General features: G+C 36.9%; 2 protein-coding genes across 2 annotated transcripts; both read left to right on the top strand.

The window, feature by feature from the left end:
- The first annotated feature begins 5 nt into the window (after nt 1-5).
- LOC125059495 (60S ribosomal protein L19) lies at nt 6-2,597 on the top strand. Its single transcript, XM_047663924.1, has 5 exons — nt 6-141; nt 337-443; nt 590-753; nt 1,029-1,219; nt 2,428-2,597. Exons 1-5 carry the CDS (start codon nt 137-139, stop codon nt 2,561-2,563), a joined length of 603 nt encoding a protein of 200 aa, XP_047519880.1. The 5' UTR covers nt 6-136; the 3' UTR covers nt 2,564-2,597.
- Nucleotides 2,598-4,526: 1,929 nt separating this feature from the next.
- Nucleotides 4,527-23,693, top strand: LOC125059651 (probable peroxisomal acyl-coenzyme A oxidase 1). Its single transcript, XM_047664166.1, has 12 exons — nt 4,527-4,755; nt 10,410-10,569; nt 13,887-14,055; nt 15,061-15,184; nt 16,049-16,454; nt 16,977-17,139; nt 18,551-18,741; nt 20,302-20,451; nt 20,697-20,802; nt 21,805-21,957; nt 22,697-22,813; nt 23,454-23,693. Exons 1-12 carry the CDS (start codon nt 4,638-4,640, stop codon nt 23,595-23,597), a joined length of 2,001 nt encoding a protein of 666 aa, XP_047520122.1. The 5' UTR covers nt 4,527-4,637; the 3' UTR covers nt 23,598-23,693.
- Nucleotides 23,694-24,008: the final 315 nt, after the last annotated feature.

The raw sequence follows: 24,008 nt of genomic DNA, 5'->3' as shown, positions 1-24,008 counted from the left end.
TTCTCGTCTCCACAGATTACTTTCTGTAATTTCCGTAAAGTTAAAAATTTTGATAATGGTAACTTTTATGCGCAGTTGCCAAATCTAAAAGACGCCATATTTCTTTCTTGTGTGCGTTGGATCTCACCGAATCAGGATGAGGTTAGATTTATTGTATTTATTTAATTTTAAAGGTTTTTTGGCTGTTTTACAATAAAATCGAATGGAAAGTCGTGCAAATGTTACGTTGGCATAATTTTTGCATCATTTGATTATTACTATACATAGTGTTCACGTTGTCAACAACGTCGGTCCGAGAAGCCATGTGGTTCTCACACACAAATTTTTCTGTTACAGTTCCCTCAAATTACAGAAGAGGCTTGCAGCCTCTGTTATGCGATGTGGTAAAAAGAAAGTGTGGTTAGATCCAAATGAAATCAATGAAATCGCCAACACTAATTCCAGTAAGTATAGATTTTGTTAATATTATAACAACCTTCTGTATGCAAAACTAACGTAAAATTTCGATTAGGCCTCATTTGTCTGATTAATATTTAACTTTTATTCTTCGCTTGCATAATTATGCTTATTTTCAAACTTTATATTATAGGACAGAACATCCGTAAGATGATCAAGGATGGTCTGGTCATCAAGAAGCCTGTAGCGGTTCATTCCCGTGCCCGTGTCCGTAAGAACACAGAGGCCCGTAGGAAAGGTCGTCACTGTGGAATGGGTAAAAGAAGAGGTACAGCTAATGCCCGGATGCCACAGAAAGTAAGTATTGAAGTCCCTTCCATTAAATAATAATAAATATTAGGAAAAATGTCATAGGGTCACCAATATTTGCATTACTTTTGTTATTTAAGCTCTTAGAAATCAAAACAAATGGTATAAATAAGATTTGAAAGTTACTAAAACTTTGTCTATTATATTTTCTTAGTCAATTATTTATCCTAATATGTTACAAACTAAAAATAATATGTTTTAGTGTGCTATAAAATAAAGGATTGAGTAGTTTATAATTTTTGATAAATATTGTATAATTGTAGGAACTGTGGGTACAAAGACAAAGGGTACTCCGAAAGTTGTTGCTCAAGTACAGAACAGCTAAGAAGATTGACAGGCATCTGTACCATGCCTTGTACATGAAGGCGAAGGGTAATGTCTTCAAGAACAAGCGTGTACTGATGGAGTACATCCACAGGAAGAAGGCTGAAAAGGCTAGGACTAAGATGTTGAGGTAAAGTGTTTGCTATTTAAATATCGCACTGCTCGTTACTGGTACAGGATTAGGATAATTGACCTTCTAAAAGCTATTTTGGTATGTTGTGCCTTAGGTATCAAATTTCATTTATGTTGAAGGAAATGTTGTCAATTACAGTGTAAGAACTACAATATATTAAAACTGGCATTTATATTGACACTTTATTTACATTATAAACCTGTGATTATATTTTGCAAGATGAGACAGGTTGGTAGGAGAGCTGTTCATAGATATTTTATGTTTCTAGTATTGCCAATATTTAGTTATAAAACTGCATATAGCAGTAATGCACACAAGTCCAGTGCTAACTATAAAACTCTTAAGGGAATGTGCCTATTTTGATATTACAAAGAGGTACCGTTAAATGGAAAGAAAATCTGTATTAGAAAAAGAAAGTTTATTTCAGACAAGAGTAAGTAATTACATAGAAACAATTCGTATTTGAATGCTATTGCGTTGTCTGTTATTTTTGTACTGTAGCAGTAGTTAGGTTGTGTTTTTTTACTTATTTAATTCATATCTTGAGATATTGAGACATCTTTGTGATAATTTTTTTTCACATGAATCTGAACATTTATTTATTTTTGTAAAAAAAGAATGGATTTAGTTCTGTATGTATGACGAGTACTGACAGTCGAGTTTATTTCTGGCTAGGACAATAAAGCGACAAAACATCGTACACAGCTCCACAGTTTTAACTAATTTCGGCAACTCAAAGTACTTTTTAGTATATTATTGAGGGTGGGTGTAATACTATGTAGAGTGTATCATTGTATGGAAGCCAAGCTAAATCAACCTAAGCCGAGTGCTTTCGTCGCTTTAAGGGGTATGTCGTCAAATCGGGGGATGTTACACAGAGTTTACACTGTATGTGTAGATTTAGGTACTGTATTTGAAGAATCTTTACCCTAGCTATAGTTATGGCAGTACATATATGTTTTACAGTGCATTTATTTGACTCATTCAACACTTGTTATAATAAATAATTTTAAATGAACAGTGTAAAAAAATTAATTGATATTTTTTTTGTTTATTGTGACGAAAATTTCCAGTAGTCATTAATAAATACTGGAAAAAATCAAGAAAATTAAAAACTACTTGTGCATCCATAAAGATTGGTACCACAAATAAGATGCCAGGACTAATTCTTCTCTGTATATTTAAATTTTCACCATTGTCTACAGTGACCAGGCTGAAGCCCGTCGTAACAAGGTCAAGGAAGCGCGCAAGCGGCGTGAAGAACGTATTGCCGCTAAAAAAGAAGAGCTCCTGCAAACCTTCGCGAGGGAAGACGAGGCCGCCGTTACTGCTAAGAAGTAATTTGTAATATAAGCAATTAAATATTGGACCCAAATTGTTGTTTTTTTTATCAAATGAGAGTATAAAATTGTAATGGATTTTTTGCTATTTATGATAGTATTTTATAGTTGAGTGTCGCCCTTTAATATCGAGGTTGAGGGGTGCTTTTGATGTTTTTGTTAAATAATAATAAAGCCTTTTATTCAGATATCTAGCACCAGCTCCTTATGCGCTTGCCAAGTTTAAAAGAATAAATTCGATAACAGGTTACATTTTTAGCAGATATTTTAGTCCCTGAACTAAGTCTAGTCCCACTCTTCTCTATTCGCTTTCGTTGCGCGCGACGCACCACCATAAATTCCCATTGTTGTAAATATGTCGTTCCATCACTTGTGGTCGTCCACTACCACGCTTTCCGTAACGTGGACACCATTCTAACATAATTGGTTCAGTAACTATTTCTTTTTGGATATTTTCATATAGAGACATCAAAATCGAGTAGAGAAAAGTCTGTAAATTTCGGGTTCTGAAGATTCAACATTTTTGTTAACGGCCTGCCTCAGCGGTGTCGAAACAAACTGAATTGAAATAACCGGCGCCATGCTGAAAAAATGCGACCTATGGTTTAGAACTACTAGATTGACTGTTGGGGATATAGGAAAATTTATGAAATGTGGAACTTTTTATCTTCCATAGAAACGGCCTGACAAAAGCGTATGTGATCGAATTGAGATGTTTTAACAAAAGTTGTAGAAAACCTTGAGCAATCATTGGTAAAACCTCTACATGGTAAAAAAAGATGGCCGCCAACAAGAGCGACTTTGGTGTTTCACTCGCGATCGAACTTAAAATTGATGTGTATAATCATACTTAAAATTCAACTAAACTTAAAATTCGACGGAAACGGTGAGAGTTATGTGGGTATGGAAACTGATGAGAAACTTGGGGCGTTTTAGGGGTGGTGGAGATTTGCATTGTTAAAAAAATATTTAAAAGATGATTTATTTTCCAATACGACTTCAAATCCTTAGTCGAGGATCCTTATTTTGGGCAGAAGTCATTTGATTAAGCATTCCAAAGCATTTCAAACTTAACAGGTATTGCCATTGCGGAATTTTCACCTTCCATTAGAGAATGTGACCTTTTCTAATTCATTGGAAATATGGTAACCTACACAGCTATCTCGCCGGCCCAGAGCACCGCGCGACTTCTAGAAGGTTTATCTTCATTAATATGTATATAAAATTCTCGTGTCACAATTTTCGTTCCCATACTCCTCCGAAACGGCTCGACCGATTCTTATGAAATTTAAGCATATTTGGTAAGTCTAGGAATCGGACAACATCTATTTTTAATTCCCTTAAATGTTAAGGGTGGTCCACTAAATTTTTATTTTTTTTTTGATAAAATATTTTGTTTTTATTTTTTTACGATACAGTATACAAATATACATACAACCCTTAATTTTCTCCCCTCTAAGATCAACCCATATTTTTATTGTAGTAGATAGTTATTTTTATTACGCTAAAAAAATGTTTCCTAGAAATAATATACATGGCAAAACAACGTTTGTCAGGTCAGCTAGTATCTATATTAGTTCATTTATGATTTAACTCTAAACACTCCAGCATTTTAAGTTATGACCTTGTTATATAATTGTTAATGAGCCATGACTGGCAATTAAATGGGTTAGGTTTAAAAGAATGCGAAATGATCCGGTCCAGCCGAGTTACGATAAATTCCATCAGTGTCTAATAACCTACTAGTGCTAAGTGAAGTGTGCACGCTTCAATATAAATCTATCTAAACCTCACCACGCCATTTGTACGATCGTCTACGAATATATATATGTGCAATTAATTACAAAAAATATATTAATATGCTAAGTCTATTATGTTTTGACTTCTAAGCGATAAGGTCGTTGCCTTAATTAAGTTTTCTGTTAGTAATGAGTTAAATAAATAATTAAATCAGTACATTTACATATGTTAGTCATAAATGATAAATACGCTTCATGTATGTTTTACATCGGTGAAACTTGCTTCTCAGTGTACAGTTAGTTGTGCGCTAGAGCGTTGGGTTGTCGTGTGTCAAAATGGCAAAAATAAATGAAGATTTGCAAAGAGAACGCGATAAGTGTACGTTTAAAATTGCAGAATTGACAACTTTGATCGACGGTGGACGGGACAGAACTGACGCTAGAAGGGAAAGAGGTGACTGACACTAATAACCATATTTAGTTCTCATAGCAAGATATATACCTCTATGTTATTATGTTGAGCATTATAACGCTATATAATAATTTGTAAACCAGTTATTTTTGATATCTTTTTATAAATCTCAATTAAATTATCGTAATTCTACTAGCCGAGTCCTGCCTTAATAAGTCACAGCGCGAAGTTATGCGACAAATAAAAAAGGCTAGGGACACCCTTATCATCGTATATCTACCAAATATTCGTATATCTATTAAATAATATCGGCTCAAGTATAAGTCTTTCCTCCAACTTCGATTTTGTTCTCTTTGGAGTAGAGACTCTTGGGCCGTGGGGTTCGCGCACAGGCGCTCATTAATTTAAGATTTAAGCCTGGTAGTTAGTACTGGTGACCCCAGAACTAGTGCTTTCCTCGCTCAACGAATAATTATCGCAATACAGCGACAAAATGCCGCCGGAGTTAGAGGTCAGGGACCAAACTTTTTTAGATATAATTTTCTTTTTATTATTACTATGTATCTTAATAAAATTATAGATAATGTATAATAATATAATCATTTCCGAGAGGCGCGACCACAAAACGTGTTAACGTTTAAGAAAAAACACTAGGTATTTCAATAGGAGGTCAAAGGTGAAGTTATTTTAGGGATGTTGCTTCGGGTTGACTGGTTCAGAATTACTTGGTCGATGTTAAAATAAAACTCCCTAATTACTTGTAGAGAAGAGGTGTAGATGGAATAATGAATGATTTTATTTACAAAACTGTGTACAATTATACTTAAAAATTATCCTACACTTACAACTAATATTGACATGTGGTGCCAAGATGCGGAGCGTTGATTGGTTGCGCAGGTACCAGAGTAGGCGATAAAACTGCGGCGCGGCAAAAAGTTGGCCTTTTTCTGCACGCAGCCGTCGAAGCGTACGAACGTGTTCTTCTCAGAACACTTCGGTATCGTAGCAATACGATAACGCTGAAAACTGTCCTTTTCAGGACAAATTATCGTATCTCGACTAAACGTCTAACAACTGTCCTTTTCAGGACATATTATTCTTGTTTCACGACGAAAACGTTTGACAACTGCCCTTGTCAGGGCAAATTACCGTGTCTTACGACACGATGAAACTGTTCTTTTCAGAACACACGACCGTAACTATTCTGATATGTTCTTGTCTGAACACATCACTGTTTCAATACGACACGTTAATCAATCACCTACAGGATTCCCCCTCTAGCGAAGCGTACCGGCAGGCGTATAACGCGGCCTCGGCGAGTTGTCCTTGTAGGTATTGTGTTGTTCCCAATGTCTTGTTGTTTCAGGTCGTTGTCGTTTTGATGTTTCAGGTTGTTATCGTTTTGATGTTTCAGGTTGTTGTCGTTTTGATGTTTCAGGTTATTTAATGGTTCATGTGTTTCGTTCGCACTTGATGTGATTTGCTTGTTGCAGGTACTCGGTATTGTATCAGTGGGCACATCTGGCTCGGCGATTGTGTAGGCGGGTTTGAGTCTATCAATAGAGATCTTTGTTTCACGGTTAGGTAACTGCAGCGTGAATATCTTGCTGTCTCGTTTCAGCACGCGATAGGGTCCGTCGTAGGGTGCTTGTAATGGCTTCTTTACGGCGTCTATGCGTACGAATACGTATTCACATGTTTGCAGGTCGCGGTGTATGAATATAGGTTTTGTGTTGCTGTGTGGTTGGTTAGGCATTGGTTGCAAGTTACGTATTGCGTCGCGCAGCTGATCGATGTAGGCAGAGTCCATAATGACGTTATCGCGGGTCGTTGATAAGAAATCACCGGGTAAGCGTATGTTGCATCCGTAGGTAAGTTGGGCGGCGCTTACGCCGGTGTCACTTCGCATAGCGGCGCGTAATCCGAGTAGGACGGTTGGTAGCTCGTTGATCCAGCTTCTTGCAGTCTGTAGTCTTGCCTTTAATGCGGCCTTAAGGACACGGTGCCATCGTTCGATGATACCGTTACATTGTGCGTGGTATGAAGTTGTACGCGTTTTTTCGATGCCGAGTAAGCGAGAAAGAGATGCAAATACTCTGCTTTCGAATTGGCGTCCTTGGTCCGTTGTTATTGTAGCAGGGCAACCGAAACGGGGAATCCAACCTTCGTACACTGCTTTGGCGACGTCTTCGGCTGTTATTTCGCATAATGGGTATGCTTCGGGCCATCTCGTCGCTCTGTCGATCATTGTCACGAGGTATCGATGACCGGTGGCCGCGGTAGGTAGCGGACCAACGATATCGATGTGCACGTGTTCGAATCGTTCGGTTGGTGAAAAAATTGATAATGGACTTGTTGTGTGGCGTTGTATTTTGGCGCGCTGACACTGTAGGCATACTTTTGCCCACTTGCCGACATCTGCGTTCATTGAGGGCCAAAAGTAGCGTTGCGTAATTAATTTCCTCGTGGTCTTTATTCCAGGGTGGCTAACGTTATGTACTGCGTCGAATGCGGTACGTCGGTATTCTTTAGGTAGGTACGGACGTATGTATGAGGTTGAAGTTTCGCAGAGTAATTTAATGTTTGACGCGGGCAGGTTTACTTCCTTAAAAGATAAGTTGCTCTGTAAACCGAGTGCTTGAATTTTATCGCTATCGCGCTCTTGAGCTATTGCAAGTTGATTGTAGTCAATCGGCGATGGACACGTGATTGCGTCGATGCGTGATAATGCGTCTGCGGCTGCATTTTGAGACCCACTGACGTGTCGTATATCAGTGGTAAATTCGCTGATAAAAAGTAGTTGTCGGGTGCGTCTCGGTGATTCGCTGTTTGTATTTGATTTTGTATAAGCGAAAGTTAGTGGCTTGTGGTCCGTGTATATTATTATTTCACGTCCCTCGAACATTTTTCGGAAGTGTTTGACAGCCATATAGATGGCGAGTAGCTCTCGATCATATGTACTGTAGCGAGTCTGTGCGTCGCTGAATTTCTTCGAAAAATAGCCGAGTGGTTGCCATGTGTTGTTCACAAATTGATTTAGTGCGGCACCAGCTGTTTTGTCACTCGCGTCGCTGAATATAGCAAGCGTCGCATGGTGAGACGGATGAGCGAGTAAAGCGGCGTTTTTTATGCTCTCTTTACATGCTTCATACGCTTGCGTCGATTCAGCGGTCCAGTCGATCTTAGTTTTGTCACGCTTCTTGATGTTGTGCAGGTAGGTATTTAGCGGCGCTTGTATGGTGGCGGCGTCTTTGATATTTTCGCGGTAGAAGTTTATCATACCGAGAAAACGTCGCAGCTCTTCTACGGTTTGTGGCTTTGGAAAGTCTGTGATAGCCTGTACCTTCTCTTGGGGTGGCTGTATTCCTTCCGCCGTGACTTGGTGACCGAGGAATTTGACAGTTGGCTGGCCGAAAACACATTTTGATGGGTTGATGGTAACACCGTATTCTTCTAGTCGCTGTAATACGGTGCGTAGGTGTTTTCGGTGCTCTTCCTCGTCGATTGACGCTATCAGCAGATCATCAACGAAAGGGAATACAAAGTCGAGTTCGCGCAGTACTTCGTGAATAAAGCGTTGGAATGTCTGGCCGGCGTTCTTTAGACCAGGACACATGCGCGGGAACTCGAAAAGGCCGAATGGTGTTATGATGGCGGTTTTCTCCACATCTTGCTCGCTGACTGGCAGTTGTTGGTAGGCGCGGTTGAGGTCAAGTGTGGAGAAAATTTTCTTCCCTGCGAGTTGGTAAGTGAAATCACGTATGCGTGGTATGGGATACCGATCGGGCTTGGTTATGGCGTTGAGCCTTCGGTAATCGCCACACACGCGTAACTCTCCACTCTTCTTAGGCACGACGTGAAGAGGTGATGCCCAAGGGCTTTTGCTTGGTCTGCATAACCCTTGATTTATCATGTTCTGAAATTCTTTCCTGACCATTTCGTAGCGATGCGGCGCAATGGGGCGTGGTCTGCAGTGAAGAGGCGGTCCATTTGTTTCAATGAAGTGTTCGACGGAATGTTTAGGACTTAGCTTCATTGAAGTGAGTCTAGTTGTGCCTGGGAAATCTGCTAGAATGCTGTGGTAATTTTGCTCAATGTCTATACTGCGAACTGTAGGTATGCCCGCAGTACTGAGTTGAGCGTTAGTTACCAGCTGTGTTTTCCCGTCGATCAATCGTCGATTTTTTACGTCGACAATTAGGTGGTGGTACTGTAAGAAATCTGCTCCCAGGATTGGCTTGGACACATCTGCTACGACGAATTTCCATGTGTATGGTCTTCGAAGGTTAAGATCGAGTGTGAGTGACTTCTCTCCGTATGTAGGAATTACAGTGTTGTTGGCGGCGTAGAGTTGAAATGGCAGTGGTTTTTCGCGTGAGCCTTTTTTCTTTGGTAGCACGGAGATATTGGCTCCTGTGTCGACCAAAAAGGTAAGTTTTGTTACCCTGTCGGTAACGAAAAGGCGGTGTGATGATTCGGTAACGCCAGTTCCCGCCGCGGCCAGCGTTACTTTTAGTTTTCCGACTCGTTAATAGGCTTGACACTGCATGGTGGTGCGCATTTCTTCGCGTCCATACCGTAGCGATGATGGTAGTAGCAGTATGGCATTGGAGACTTTTTGCGACTTCGGTCTTCTATCTGCGACTCTCGTTGGTTTTCGTTACGATTTGTAGATGCGTTCTGCGAGCGTGATTGTAAACGGTGGCGAGGGCGACGGTTGCGATGGTTGTCGCAAGGTTGTGCTCGTAGCTCAGCAACTTCCGAAGACAATCTTCTTATTTCACCGATGAGTGTGTCGATGGTTGGCTGTTGCGGATGCGGTGGTGGCACGCGGAGCGACAGTGAAATACCGGAGGCTTCCTGGCTCGACGGTGTTGATGAAGTTAGACGCTCTGCACCGGAATTTTCTGTTGTCGACATCTTCAATGTTCTTGATGTTCTTCTCGGGTTTGTTCTTCTCGGGTTGTTCTTCTCGGGGTCACCACTTTAGGGATGTTGCTTCGGGTTGACTGGTTCAGAATTACTTGGTCGATGTTAAAATAAAACTCCCTAATTACTTGTAGAGAAGAGGTGTAGATGGAATAATGAATGATTTTATTTACAAAACTGTGTACAATTATACTTAAAAATTATCCTACACTTACAACTAATATTGACATGTGGTGCCAAGATGCGGAGCGTTGATTGGTTGCGCAGGTACCAGAGTAGGCGATAAAACTGCGGCGCGGCAAAAAGTTGGCCTTTTTCTGCACGCAGCCGTCGAAGCGTACGAACGTGTTCTTCTCAGAACACTTCGGTATCGTAGCAATACGATAACGCTGAAAACTGTCCTTTTCAGGACAAATTATCGTATCTCGACTAAACGTCTAACAACTGTCCTTTTCAGGACATATTATTCTTGTTTCACGACGAAAACGTTTGACAACTGCCCTTGTCAGGGCAAATTACCGTGTCTTACGACACGATGAAACTGTTCTTTTCAGAACACACGACCGTAACTATTCTGATATGTTCTTGTCTGAACACATCACTGTTTCAATACGACACGTTAATCAATCACCTACATTATATTACTTATTAAGTGGTTGTATGATCTCGAAACTTACGGGTGTCATAGTATATAAGTTTCTTAATTAGTTTAATCTATGAAGTGGATTACCTCACTAAATATAATATCCCTCACGTATATTTTCCAGAAAAAGTTTTACTGAGTAGGACTAAAGACCTCGACGGCGTCCCGGAAGAATATTTGAGTCACAAAGAGAAGTATGAGAGCGCTATAAAAAATTCTGTGATACTATTCGGTATAGTTCGGCAGATGCAAGAAGAAGGGAAAACATCAGTTACAGATTACAGGTAATTAATTTTGAATTGTTAACAGGGATCGTAATACTTGTTTTTTTATTATATGGCTAGAGAGCTTGGTTAAAACCGCCACTCTTAGTTGGCTCTGGCTCTACTCTTCCCATAGCAAAACCGAAAGCGATACCTACCTACTGAAGTATTTCCGAACCAATTTGACTAAGGGTCCTTCAAAAAAAAAAACTGTGGCGTATCTGTTTCATAATCGTTTGTCAATCTAATAGGCAAGTAGGTGATCAGCCTCCTGTGTCTGAGACACGCCGTCGACTTTTTGGGTCTAAGGCAAGCAGGTTTCCTTACGATGTTTTCCTTCGCCGATCGAGCGAATGTTAAATGCGCACATAGAAAGAAAGTCCATTGGTGCACAGCCGGGGATTGAAGCTACGACCTCAGGGATGAGAGTCGCACGCTGAAACCCCTAGGCCAACACTGCACCTTCAAGAAGCGTACCAATTCTGAACCGGCAACGCACTCGCGAGCCCTTGGCATTGAGAATGTCTACGGTTGGGTATCACTTGACATCAGGTGAGCGTCCTGTCCGTTTGCCCCACGTTCTATAAAAAAAAAACACAATGACAGTACCGCATGATTTCAAGGTTGCGATATCAGCGCTACGGATATTAAGAGAAATTGAAGCCTTGCATACAAAAACGTCAGAATCGGTATCACTGTCGCTATAGGAGGATACAATATGGATACTATTACCCCTTCCCGTCAAAAAAGGCCCGCAGGTGGCCCTGACACGTTCTAACGGGTCCGGATGATCCAATAACTATAGCTTACTAGCAAACCCAGCGAACTCCGTTTCGCCACCAGATGGCTTCGTTTTATGTAACATTTCGTTTGGTGATTAAAAGATGAAGAAAATTGAAGTGAGATTGAAATTTTTCCTGAATTTTCTTTGCTATAAACCTCACGGAGCCCGAGACCTTTCCAAAGAATGCAAAACCGTGGAAATCGGTTCGTGCGTTCTGGAGTTATAGCGTCAGGAAGGAAAACTCGACTTATTTTTATATAGTAGATACTTATAGTATATCATTTAAAAAAAATGATAAAAAAAAGATTTATTATTATTATTAAACCCTGCCCTCGCGGCAAAGCCAATTCAGACTAGGGTAAAAAATCGTATTCCCGGGGAAGGCGAAACCTTACTACGTCCTTCAATCACTCCAGTGACCTTCAGGCGAATAACTTACCCCGCGGCAGCGTGTATAGGCTCATTTTAAGGAGTGTAATAAAAGTTATATTCATTACATAGAAGGTAAAATAAGTTTTGATAATATACAATAGTCTTTTTTTATGTGAATATAAAATTAACATAATGTGCTTATTAGTTATTACTTATTACTTATTACCAACAAAAAAATATAAAAATGGTTACTTATGGTCTAAGATCCGGCTGCAGGATTAGTGCGCTCATCTGTTATTTGCTATAAACAAAATTTTTATGTTTATTTATAATTAGGAGAATGTATCTACCAGGGTGCCTATCAAAATTTGGCCGCTAGTATTTTTAATGAAATTATTTTGAATTGATTTTTGGGAAAACATTTCATTCACTTGTTATTTAAATAAAATATCGTCTACATCACGGCAATTTACATAAAGATTTTAAAAAATCACGGGTGCCGTTGATTACCTGGCCGCACTTCTTAGGTAGCCAGGTGTAAACAGGTATGATTTCGATACAATTATACGTTCATAACGTACATTTATTAATTATATATCAAATCGAAGGTAATTTTTTTCTATTAATTATCGTATATCGGTGCTTAGTTAAATCTGGCCGCAAATAATGGTAACCTGCTGTTAAAGATGATAAATATTTAGGGTAGAGTGAAAGATAGTTCACGCATAACATCAATTGTTAGACAAGGAAGGACGAAAATAAACACCTAACACACGATAACGTAATATAAGTGCCAATACGCGTTAGAGCGGGACAGAACGCTTACTGCGTCTCACATCGCTCGGGCGTGATCGGTGACGTAGCGCAGGTGCGTTAGAGTGGGACAGAACGCATACTGCGTATTCACATCTCTCTGGCAAGATCGGTGACGGCGGCCGATGCAGCCGGTACGCGATAGAATCAGCCACACTATACAGACGTTTTTTTTAGTTTTCCCCATGTCTTTGAATCGTGGCAATGTAAGCATTGAGCGCCGTAATTAAAAAAAAAGTGGTTGTTTTTCAGCAATTGACGTAATTGTCTGGGTTATTTTTTGTAAATTTTATGCATAGGACAAAAAAGTCAAATTAAAATGCGGATGATGTAATGTTTGGAGTTTATTCTTATTGAATATTATATATCTTTAGGTATTATGAAAACAGGTTTCCACGCAAATGTAAATTATTGAATAATAACGTTTTTATTAACTGTTGGGTACTGTATAATGACAATGTTTTTAATTAACACCAAATTACCACACAGACATTTATCAAGAATTGAATTTTTTTTAATAACTTTTTTTGTGTATAGTTTTATTATTATTAACTGAAACAGCAATCGATTAGTACACTTTAAATAATTCTCGCGACTTCTTTAGCTTGCAAAAATTATCGTGTTTTAGATTCCACACCTGAATTCTTTATTTGTCAATTCTATTAACTAGTAATATACCTAGTACCTAGTATAACTAGTGATATACCTAGTTCCTAGTATAACTAGTAATATACCTAGTACCTAGTATAACTATTAATATACCTAGTAATAACGTCTGCGAAGACGGCGCCAAGACACATACCAATAAATGAGCGTGTTCACTGATTGGGAAATAACCTTCTGATCCTATAACTCTCCTTCGTTTTGATCCAGTCCTTATTATTCACAAACCCAGCTCATCAGCGTTAAAATATTATAAATTACTAGCTGACCCGGCAAACGTTGTTTTGCCACGTATATTATTTCTAGGAAACATTTTTTTCATTAAAATAACTATCTATTATAATAAAAAATTGGTGTTAATCGTAGAGTCAATGCCACATAATAATTTTTTTTTCTATATAGTGATATGGAATGGACGCCCCTTATCACTTAAGGGTTTGAAGAATAGATAGATAGTAGCCGATTCTCAAACTTACTGAATATGCATAAAAAATTTCATAAGAATCGGTCGAGCCATTTCGGAGGAGTAGGAACAAACATTGCGACACGAGAATTTTATATATTAGATATTATTATATTTATATTCATATATATATATAAAATACGATTTAAATCTATATTTACATCTCTTTTATCTATCTTTTAAGCTAACATTGTGTAAGCTGGGTTCCTATCTCTTTGATTTACTAAATTAAATTATATTCAGAGACGTGATAACTGCTCTATTGGCATCAGCGCAGACCCGCGATGGTTCACCCATGGGTGTCCACTACATCATGTTCATGCCAGCTATTCTCAACCAAGGAACGGAAGAACAGCAAGCCCAATGGATGCCTCGAGCGTGGAACTCCAGCATAATTGGAACTTACGCTCAGGTAATTTAAGCAAGTCTTGACGATCAGAAGGGTATTTAAATAAGAAAACAAATCAATAGAACATGATCTATCACACATCTCCAAATTTACTTATCCTGAACCAATTTAATTTAAAGTTATTCGCTTAGAACTTTAGGCCATAAATTTGTTGTTGTACGTAAATAAGAAATTACCTATTTTGCTTAATTTTGAAGTGAAACTTCTTTAGGCGCATGAGGGTAAAACTTTTACGGAACGTCACGAAGATGTGCAGCGTTTTTGTCTAAGAAAAGGGAGAGAGCGATTGAGAGAGAATGAGAAGGTTAAATTACCTTATAGAAATTCTATTAAAATTTCGTAAAGAGAATTTATGAAATATTAGTATTTTATGCAAAATAATTTATTGAAATCTCACATGACCAATTGTAAATTAAAATGCCACGTGTTTTTATTATCGAAGAAATAAATAAAAAAATAAAAAAAACATTTAGACATTTTTAATATATTAATGACAATTAAATACATTAAATTCCCATATCTTCCTTTTTCCCTCCCACTAAGTCTCGGAAATCTAAACTTTTAAATTTGTATAAAATATATGAACAAGACGTTTAAATCTTAATATATATAAATTACGTGTCACGTTGTTTGTCCGCTATGGACTCCTAAACTACTTAACCGATTTCAATCAAATTTGCATACCGTGTGCAGATTTAACTAACTTAAAAGATAGGATAGCTTACATCTTCATTTATACCCGTAAAATTATTTTATTGCGAATTATTTGTTTATTATTTGACAGTCACAATTTGAAACATTGTGACTCTCAAATAAACACAAATTGAAAGTACCAACGTTTCACATAAGCTACAATTTAATGGCATAACCACCAAAAAGGCATGGTTCCCATGGGTCCCCATGACTGGTGTTCTCCTACCGTTTCCCTTGAATAGTTTACTACTATGTAATATAACATAAACTTTAGCCAAAGCTTGGCCGAGTCTGCTAGTATTTTATATATTATAGACCGAGTTGGGCCACGGTACATTCATCCGCGGACTGGAAACGACAGCTACGTACGATCCATCCACCAAAGAGTTTGTTCTCAACACACCCACTCTCACCTCGTACAAGTGGTGGCCTGGAGGATGTGAGTATGATAGTAAAAGTTTGGCTATAAAATGCACATATTTCTCTTCATTTATACACTTAGCTTTTATCTAATCTCAGTAAAATGAAAGGTGACAGAACGGCGCGTTACTTTTTATTGCAATTGGTCATTTCTGGTACAAAATTCAAAATTCAAAAATAATTTATTCATATAGCTAACAAAATGTACACTTATGAACGTCAAAAAATGAATATATACATATATGTATATATCAATTGCTTCTAAATTTACATTTACCGCCAGTTTTCAAATCAAGGGCGTAGAACGGAAGTGAAGAACTGGCAATAAACTTTTTGTTTAACACAATGCTTGTTCAAAGTCAAATCATTTATTTCAATTAGACCATCTAAAATGGCACTTTTGAACGTCAAAAAAAAAAAATATAAAGAAGATTCTAGTTGCCCCTTCCAAAAGGTAGTTTCGTGTGGAGAAGAATGGGCAAGAAACTCCACACTTACTCTTTTAAAATAGGTTTACAATATTTTGTTACATTTGTTAAATAATTATATGTGAAGACAATGTACTCTTTGTGACCTCGTTGTGTGTAATTAATAATAATAAAAATAAATTAAAAACAAAGATTTGCAGCAGAAGACATGGTGAAATTGGAGCACGCACTTACATTTTTATGGGAACAACGCGCAAAACATAGTCGAAATAACTAACATCACCGCATACACAAATTCAAGTCCGACCAGTCACCACTCACCACAAGTAGCACCCGTTCACGAGTTCATATGACAATCACAGACTTGACACACGACCCAATTTGATCTGTCACAGTAAAATGAAACGAGTCATAGACAAAAACTTACTTTCGAATTTATTATATACCATTTTCAGTGGGACATACGGCTAACTACTGCATCGTGGTAGCACAGTTATACACAAAAGGACAATGCCACGGAGTACATTCATTTATTCTTCAAGTACGAGACGAAGAAACTCACGCACCGTTGCCTGGTATCAAAGTAGGAGACATTGGCGCTAAGCTGGGTTTAAATTCGGTTGATAATGGCTTCTTAGGGTTAGATAATGTAAGGATACCCAGAAATCATATGTTGATGAAGCACGCCCAGGTTTTGGAAGATGGAACGTATGTGAAGTCGAAGAATAGTAAGCTTATTTATGGAGCTATGGTGTTTGTAAGAGTTGTTATTGTATTCGATATGGTGAATTACCTGTCAAAAGCTTCGACGATTGCTGTTAGATATTCGGCGGTTAGGCGGCAGTGTCACATGAAGGAAGGGTGAGTATTTGTACAGTTTAACATTATAAACGCCCTTTTTTACACGCTTTATATTAGCTTCACCTGTATGTATGTATGTATGTTAGTTTGTATGTATGTATGTATGTAACCGACTCCTTCGGACTCGATTTTGACCCACTTTTAACCGACACATTTAATTCAAACTTTGCGCACCTGTCAAAGATCGATGACAATGCAATAATCCGAAAAAAAAAATAAAAAAAATTTAACTAAAAAATAAAAAATAAATAATAATTAAAAAAAACTAAAATACACGCTTTTAAAGCACATCAAAGCAAGCACATAAACTATTATTTATTATATTCAGGAACTAACGAATTAAATCACAGACATTATAAGTGTTCCCAGAGATCTCGGTAAGTTTTAGGGAATCAAAATAATACTAAATCATACATTTGACTTTAATAAATACCGTTGTACAATTATAATAAATGCATTATAACCTTTTTAATTATTTCGCGGCCAAATATCATATACAGTTGACAATTGACATATTTTCAGGGCGCCTGAGACACAGATTCTAGACTATATAACGCAACAACACAAGGTCTTCATTTCTATTGCGACTACGCACGCATTGCGAGTGACAGCTAACAAGTTATGGGACACGTTCAATGCTGTGACTGAAGAGCTGGGTGGAGGAAATCTTAACAGATTACCGGAAGTAGGTAACACAACTGTGTAATTGTAATTACCTATTAATTTTAGTATCGAAGTAATTTTGTAGGAAGTCTAGAATGTAATGGTAAAAATCACTGTTATAGTCAGTTTATGCTTTACGTTAACCAATTTTGGGTTTTACTATTAGAATCATTTATTTAATCTATACATGAGGAAACTATTTTAGTTTCATTTTACACCTACCACAAAAAATAGAAAATCTTCATATATTTTTCCTATATCATCAATTTATTATAATTACATCTGTATAACGTAGAAAAAAACAGGCTAGGATTATTTAAATTAATACTTTAAAATTAAATTTAATACTTTGAATAAATTTGAGCACCTCAAACGCCCGCGCCGACTTTTGCTTACGTCACCTGACACGTCCCGCGTTATTTTACTATCGGCGTTTCGGTATATATTACATACATATTTTCAATTTTAATTGATATTAATTAAACTATATACTATCGTTTAGTCAAAACCGACATGTGGATGAAACAAACAGACGTGTAAACCTAGCATGGAACAAATATTGGGCTTTAAAAGAAGTACTGAAATCCAACCCTAACTTAACTATAAAAAGAACAGTCATGGACACATGCATACTTCCATGTCTGTCATACGGATGCCAAACCTGGATTTTTAACAAGGCGTTAATAAAAAAGATTGGAGTATGCCAAAGGGCTATGGAGCGCTCCATTCTTCAATTGAAGCTTAAAGACAAAATAAAAAACAAGGTGATACGAAGTCGTACATAAATAAAAGACGTTGTAACTTATACAAAAAGGCTAAAATGGAAATGGACCGGTCACATTGGCCGCATTTGTGATGGCAGATGGGTCAAAAAGACCCTTACTTGGAAGGGCCCAGTGGGAAGAAGAAAGATGCCCACCGAAAACTTGGGAAGATGATATAAAAGGGATAGCGGGAAAAAACTGGAAAATTGTTGCAACAAATAGGGATAAGTGGAAGAATCTGGAGGAGGCATTCACTCCATCGGAGGTCGAGTACAAGTATAAAACTTAAAAGACATGGTCTTACTGTAGTTATAGTGTACTCGAATAAAGGCTATTTTTATTTTTTATTTTTTTTATTTTATTTTATTTATTTATTAATTAAACTATACAGATAGTGTTAATTTAGAAGGTTTAAATTCTGACGCTCATATAGATAATTATATAATAAAAATATTTTTTTTTAATATGATCATGAAATAAGCTAAAATAATACAAAAAAAACTTTCCTACAAGTACTTTCCAAGACATGCAAAAGTACGATAATAACGGTAAAAGTTTATGAGAAGGGATTTCATGATTTCATTTTTATTTTAACAGAGACAGCTGTTTATTTTTAACTAACTGTGTAATTAAAATTGTAGTTATGGAACGATTTAATAATAATTTCAGCTACATGCTTTGGCCTGTTGTCTTAAAGCTGTGAGTACAGCAGATACTGCGAATTGCGTAGAGCGATGTCGTTTAGCTTGCGGTGGACACGGGTATATGCAGTCTTCAAATCTGCCCCTGACATATGGCCTGGTCACCGCTGCTTGCACATATGAAGGGGAGAATACGGTTCTGTTACTGCAGACTGCTAGGTATTTTATTTTAATTATTTTTTGGGCCTACCAAGCTAGCAGTAAAAGTATGTACAGAGGATTATAAAACATGATAACAAACTGAAAGATAAATCAAACTCAAAATAACTTTCTTCATATAGGTAAACAAGTACACTTATGAACGTCAGAAAGGAAGTTAAATTAATTGTAAATTTACATTTACTACCAGTTCGCAAGTCAAGGGCGTATAGCGGGCAAGAAGAACTGGCGAGAAACTTTCCGCCACTCTTTTTAATCGCTAAGTTTTGACTCCTACAAATTGTTTGAACTGGAGCAAATCAATCCCAAGGATTAGGATCATTTAAGTATTCGTCAAATGTATAAAAAGTTTTATTAATTAATTAACGTTTAACAAGGGCTTTGAATTTATTTAGTGATAATTCTCTAATTTCGCTTGGGAGTTTGTTGTAAAAACGAATACAATTTTCATATAAGGAGTGGGTAATCTTCTGGATCCTGGTTGGTCGTACACTCAAATTAGTTTTATTTCAATGCGTTTTGGTATAGTATAAGTTAGTCTTTTCTAAGAATATTTCTGGTAGATATAGGCATTGACCTATATTCACCGAAGTCAAAACACATTTCATAAATTTTAAGTATCAAAAAAAATTAATTGATCCCGCCCTTTTTTCCACAACATTTTAGGTTTAAAGAACTTTATTTTTCATAAGAACTTAATACTAGTTCGCTTACAATGAGATATAGTACTTAATTCTGAATTATATGTATAATATTAGTAGCCTCTAGAGCGTTGGAAACATTACACTGATTGCAAATAATCTTTTAGATATCTTTTGAAGACATTCATATTATCGCACTGTTTTAAATCCTCTGGTAAATTGTTGAACAACTGTGCTCCTTCAAATAATATCGTTGTTTTTCCGTAATTAGTCCGCGGTGTTATACCCTCGATGATATGATTTTGTACCCTCCTGCCTTTCAATAGCGATCTCAACTTAAATGTTGAGCTTTGTGTATGATCCCAAGGATACGTATATTGAGACAACTTTTTATAAATTACATACAAAACGTCACTAGAACTTACAGACTATCCGTGTTGTTGCGACTCGAAAGATGATAGAGTGTTTCCCAACCCCTTTCTGTGCCATGCCCTTAGCCTTTCTAAAATTCTTATGCCGCCCTGTGTAAAACAAGTTGAGATATTAAAAAGAATTCACTTAAGAAACTTAAATGATAGGTTTGTGGAAGAAAGGAAATTGTTAACGAAAAACAGTAAGTTAATTTTCAAAATAATGAAAAACTGCCCAACATAATCAAATTTGGGGTTGGGAAACACTAGGATAGAGTATTAATTGCTTGTTTAGCTTGTTTTACATTTTAAAAGTTCAGAACAAAGACAATTTATTTAAGTACGTAGTTTTTGTACGCAAGTTCGATGTAGTTCTCTTAATATCCGCCAGATGTCGCCGGTCGAGCGGAACAAAAACTTATTGTTGTGTATCGCCATTGGTAATAACAGGCCCAGGTGGGGATCATGACGGCAGACGTGACGTGACTAATAATTGATGATTTTTTTAGGTTTTTGGTAAAGACATGGCAGAATGTTGACACAGCGAAGTTAACACCAACTGTGGAGTATCTAAAGATCGCAAGATCGAAAGGGTTTATTGAGAAATGGCAGAATTCCATTGAATGCATCATTAAAGGATTTCAAATCGTTGCCATGGGGTTTGTGTTCATCTTTTTTTTTAAATGCACTCATGGGAGTAGTTTTGTAGGCTGGTTAAAGAAAATAATTTCTATTTAAAAAGATTTTGACGGTGTTAGAAGTCCTGATAAGTAAGTCCGTAAGATCTTAATGAACTTAGTTAATAGTTCGTTTTGCCTAAATCAGATCATATAAAATATATTTTCCTGAGAAAAATTTATTTCCCTTTCCATGGCTTTTTTCTTCACCATCTGTATTTTTCTAGCAAAATATCATCAAGCGTGGATCACATGCAGCAAAGAGTATCTAATGGGATGGCCCTTGAAGATGCTTGGAACATGACGTCAGTGCAACTCGTATCTGCAGCTGAGGTATATTTAGAACTATATTTTACACTTAAAAGGCTCTAATATAAGAGTCTTACCTCCAACTTCGATTTTGTTCCCTTTGGAGTAGAGACTCTTGGGCCGTGGGGTTCAAGTGCACAGGCGCTTATTAAAGATTTAAGTTGGCGCTTGGTAGTACCGGTGACCCCAGAGCTGGTGCTTTCCTCGCTCAACGAATAAGTATCGCAATATAGCGAGGAAATGCTGACAGCATTAAAGGTACACTGCCACAGGCACCAAACTTTTTTATTTAGTTTCAGTTTATCCATTTTTAATTATTATAATCATGTCGTTATGAATATAGTAACTAAACACTTTATTTTTCCCGCCTGCTCTGCGGCCGCAAAAATACTTTGTTACTTAATACTGTTTAAAAGATTTTCTTCAGTAGTTAAGTTATCACAAACATGCTAACAATTTTCTCCCCATTATACTAATTATAAGTATTAATAATCCAGTTGCGCAATAACCTTGGGTTTTGGCCTCAGATTGGTTTTCATTTGGACATGTAGGGGACCAGCCTTCTGTGCCCGACACATATCGTCAATGTTTGGGTATGAGTCATGAGGGTTTCCTTGCGATATTTTCCTTCACAGTGAGAGCAAGTGCAATAAATTTTATAGTGCACGACTGAGCGTGAACTTAATGAACACATGTATACAAATGAACGTCAGAAAAAAATGCTTTTAAATTTACATTTACTGCCAGTTCTCAATTCAAGGACGTCGACGAGAACTGGCAAGAAACTTAGAATAAATACATATTGCTATAAGGATTTTTAAGGAAATAGCTAAAAGGTTAGTCGACATCACAGGAGACCTAAGAGCTGGCAGCTACCTCGGATAAAGAATTAGTTTAGCTATTCTAACGGGAAACGCAGCCTATCTTCGGAACCTTGCCTAAAGGGACTCCTTTTAATAATATATTTTAGTTATTATATTTTAAGCTTAGTTATTGTTTCTTAAATAACAGCGTTTTTATCTTCAGGCACATTGTCGTGTTATCATCATGTCAACATTTTACGAAGAGATGAATAAAGCAATGGCTACAGTGTCCCCAGAGTTGCGTAAAGTTTTGCAGAAATTAATTGAACTTTACGGTGTTTACTGGGCTCTGGAGAAAGTTGGGGATTTGTTACAGGTATCAATTTAGAAATATTTGTCACAAATAGTGTTATGAGGTTTCGGTGTATAATTTATACGTTATGGTTTTATGTGACTGAAATATTATGATTATTGTCGAAGAGGTCGTAAAATCTTGCTAAAATACACGCGGTTCGAAGCTAGCTATTTTAAAATTAATTCAGTTAAGAACACTTTACGAAACTATTATATAGTATATACATTTCTTATCATTTCGTATAATTAATATTCCACTTTAATCATAGAACACAATCAGCAAGAATATTTTGTGACACTGATCTACTTGACATACAAAATTTGTTCAAATATAATATCTGTGTTCTCTCGTATAAAGTCCTGCACGACCATACTAATCTAATTATACCAAGAACAAAACATTAGTAGTCGGGTCACTAGGCGAGCAATATCTTGCCTTGCCAAAAATTCGTACAAACTATTTAATAGCCAGCCTGCGTCGATTACACATGCCTTGGCGCCTTTAAGACACGTTTTGCGTGATTAAGATTGACAATAAATTATAGATTTGTGTGTGTTATTAAATTTCTTATTCATTATTGTTGTTTCGTTGTATAAATAATATCTTGTTGTTTGTGTTTTTTAACTGTTCAGAGATTAATTATGGGTATATAAATGTTTCTGTATATTTTTTTACAGAAATAAAGATTATATAACCATAATAGTAAATACAATACTAATACATAAATATTATTAACTTAGCCACAAATATGTTGTTGCAGTATGCTCCAATTGCTCAGAGCGACATACGAGATATGAAAAGCTGGTATGAAGACATTTTAGTAGAACTTCGACCAAACGCCGTAGCCCTTGTAGATGCATTCGACATAAGGGATGGTGTAAGTAGTAAGCTGTCAATTGTCAAACTTCTCAGACTATACAACCCGTGCGCGATAAGTTGGGACCTGAGCGCGGTGACGTCACAGTGGCGTGTTTGTACCGTCCGCAAAAAAGCGAACACAACGAGCAGCCGCCGCGGCTTCGTCCTTGTTTTTTTACCTAATTTATTATGTTACTCAGGGACGATGCTGTTTTTTATCTAATCTTTATTTTTTACTCTATTTGAATACAATAGAATACTATTTAATTATGTATCACAGAAAGTGAAGGAAGGTAACGTTTTGTAATGAATAAAAATACAATGTTTGAGTTTATACATTTATTTTACTCGTATCTATTATTACGTGACGTAAGCCAGAACGAGACTAAAAATCCTAGTAAAAAACTTGCGATGCGAACGGTACAATACGGGCGCCATCGGGGAAGTGCAGGGGAAGCGGGCGGGGAGCCGCATTCCTAGAAGGTCCCAACTTATCGCGCACGAGTTATACTCTACAATGTGTATTGGAGACTTCACATTCATCCATAGAACATAATATCTCTTGCCCGTAGCATTTTGCCAGCCCTGCCACCCTATTGTTACGCCACTGCCTGTATTTACGTGCACATAATTGATAGTTTTATAAATATTTATTATAGATACTACACTCAACCCTCGGAGCCTACGACGGTAGAGTGTACGAGCGACTCATGGAAGAAGCTCTCAAATCACCGCTCAACGCTGAGCCTGTTAATCAGAGTTTTCAAGAATATCTTAAACCATTTATGCAGGGAAAGTTATGAGGGAGATAAAGTTTTCTATGTTCAGGCGTACTTGTAAATAATGTATTTAATAAATATACTAGTATGTGTATTAAACTGTTTTATGGAAAATCTAAATTTGTTTTTTTTTAATTCCTTTCGATTTTATATGACGAGTAATACAAATATATATTTGTAAATAAAAAAAAATCATGTGTGCAATTCACACGTGGTAGAAGTGAAAACTTCAAACACAAAGTTTTTTAAAAATTAATAGTGAAAACACAACGATTCGTTGCATATTGTATGTTTATAACCTTTAGAATGTAAGTACCAAATGTTTTTCGTCAAATAAAGTGATTTTTATTTTATTATTTATTATTTAAAGTTTTTATAATAAGAAATATGAAAATTAGACTTTTTTCATTATCTAAATGTAGGAATAAACTTTTC

The sequence above is a fragment of the Pieris napi genome, chromosome 20 (assembly GCF_905475465.1).
Source record: "Pieris napi chromosome 20, ilPieNapi1.2, whole genome shotgun sequence".
NCBI classification, from domain to species: Eukaryota; Metazoa; Arthropoda; class Insecta; order Lepidoptera; family Pieridae; genus Pieris; species Pieris napi.
Note: the sequence above shows the minus strand (reverse complement) of the source record. Positions and strands in the feature narration are given on the sequence as shown.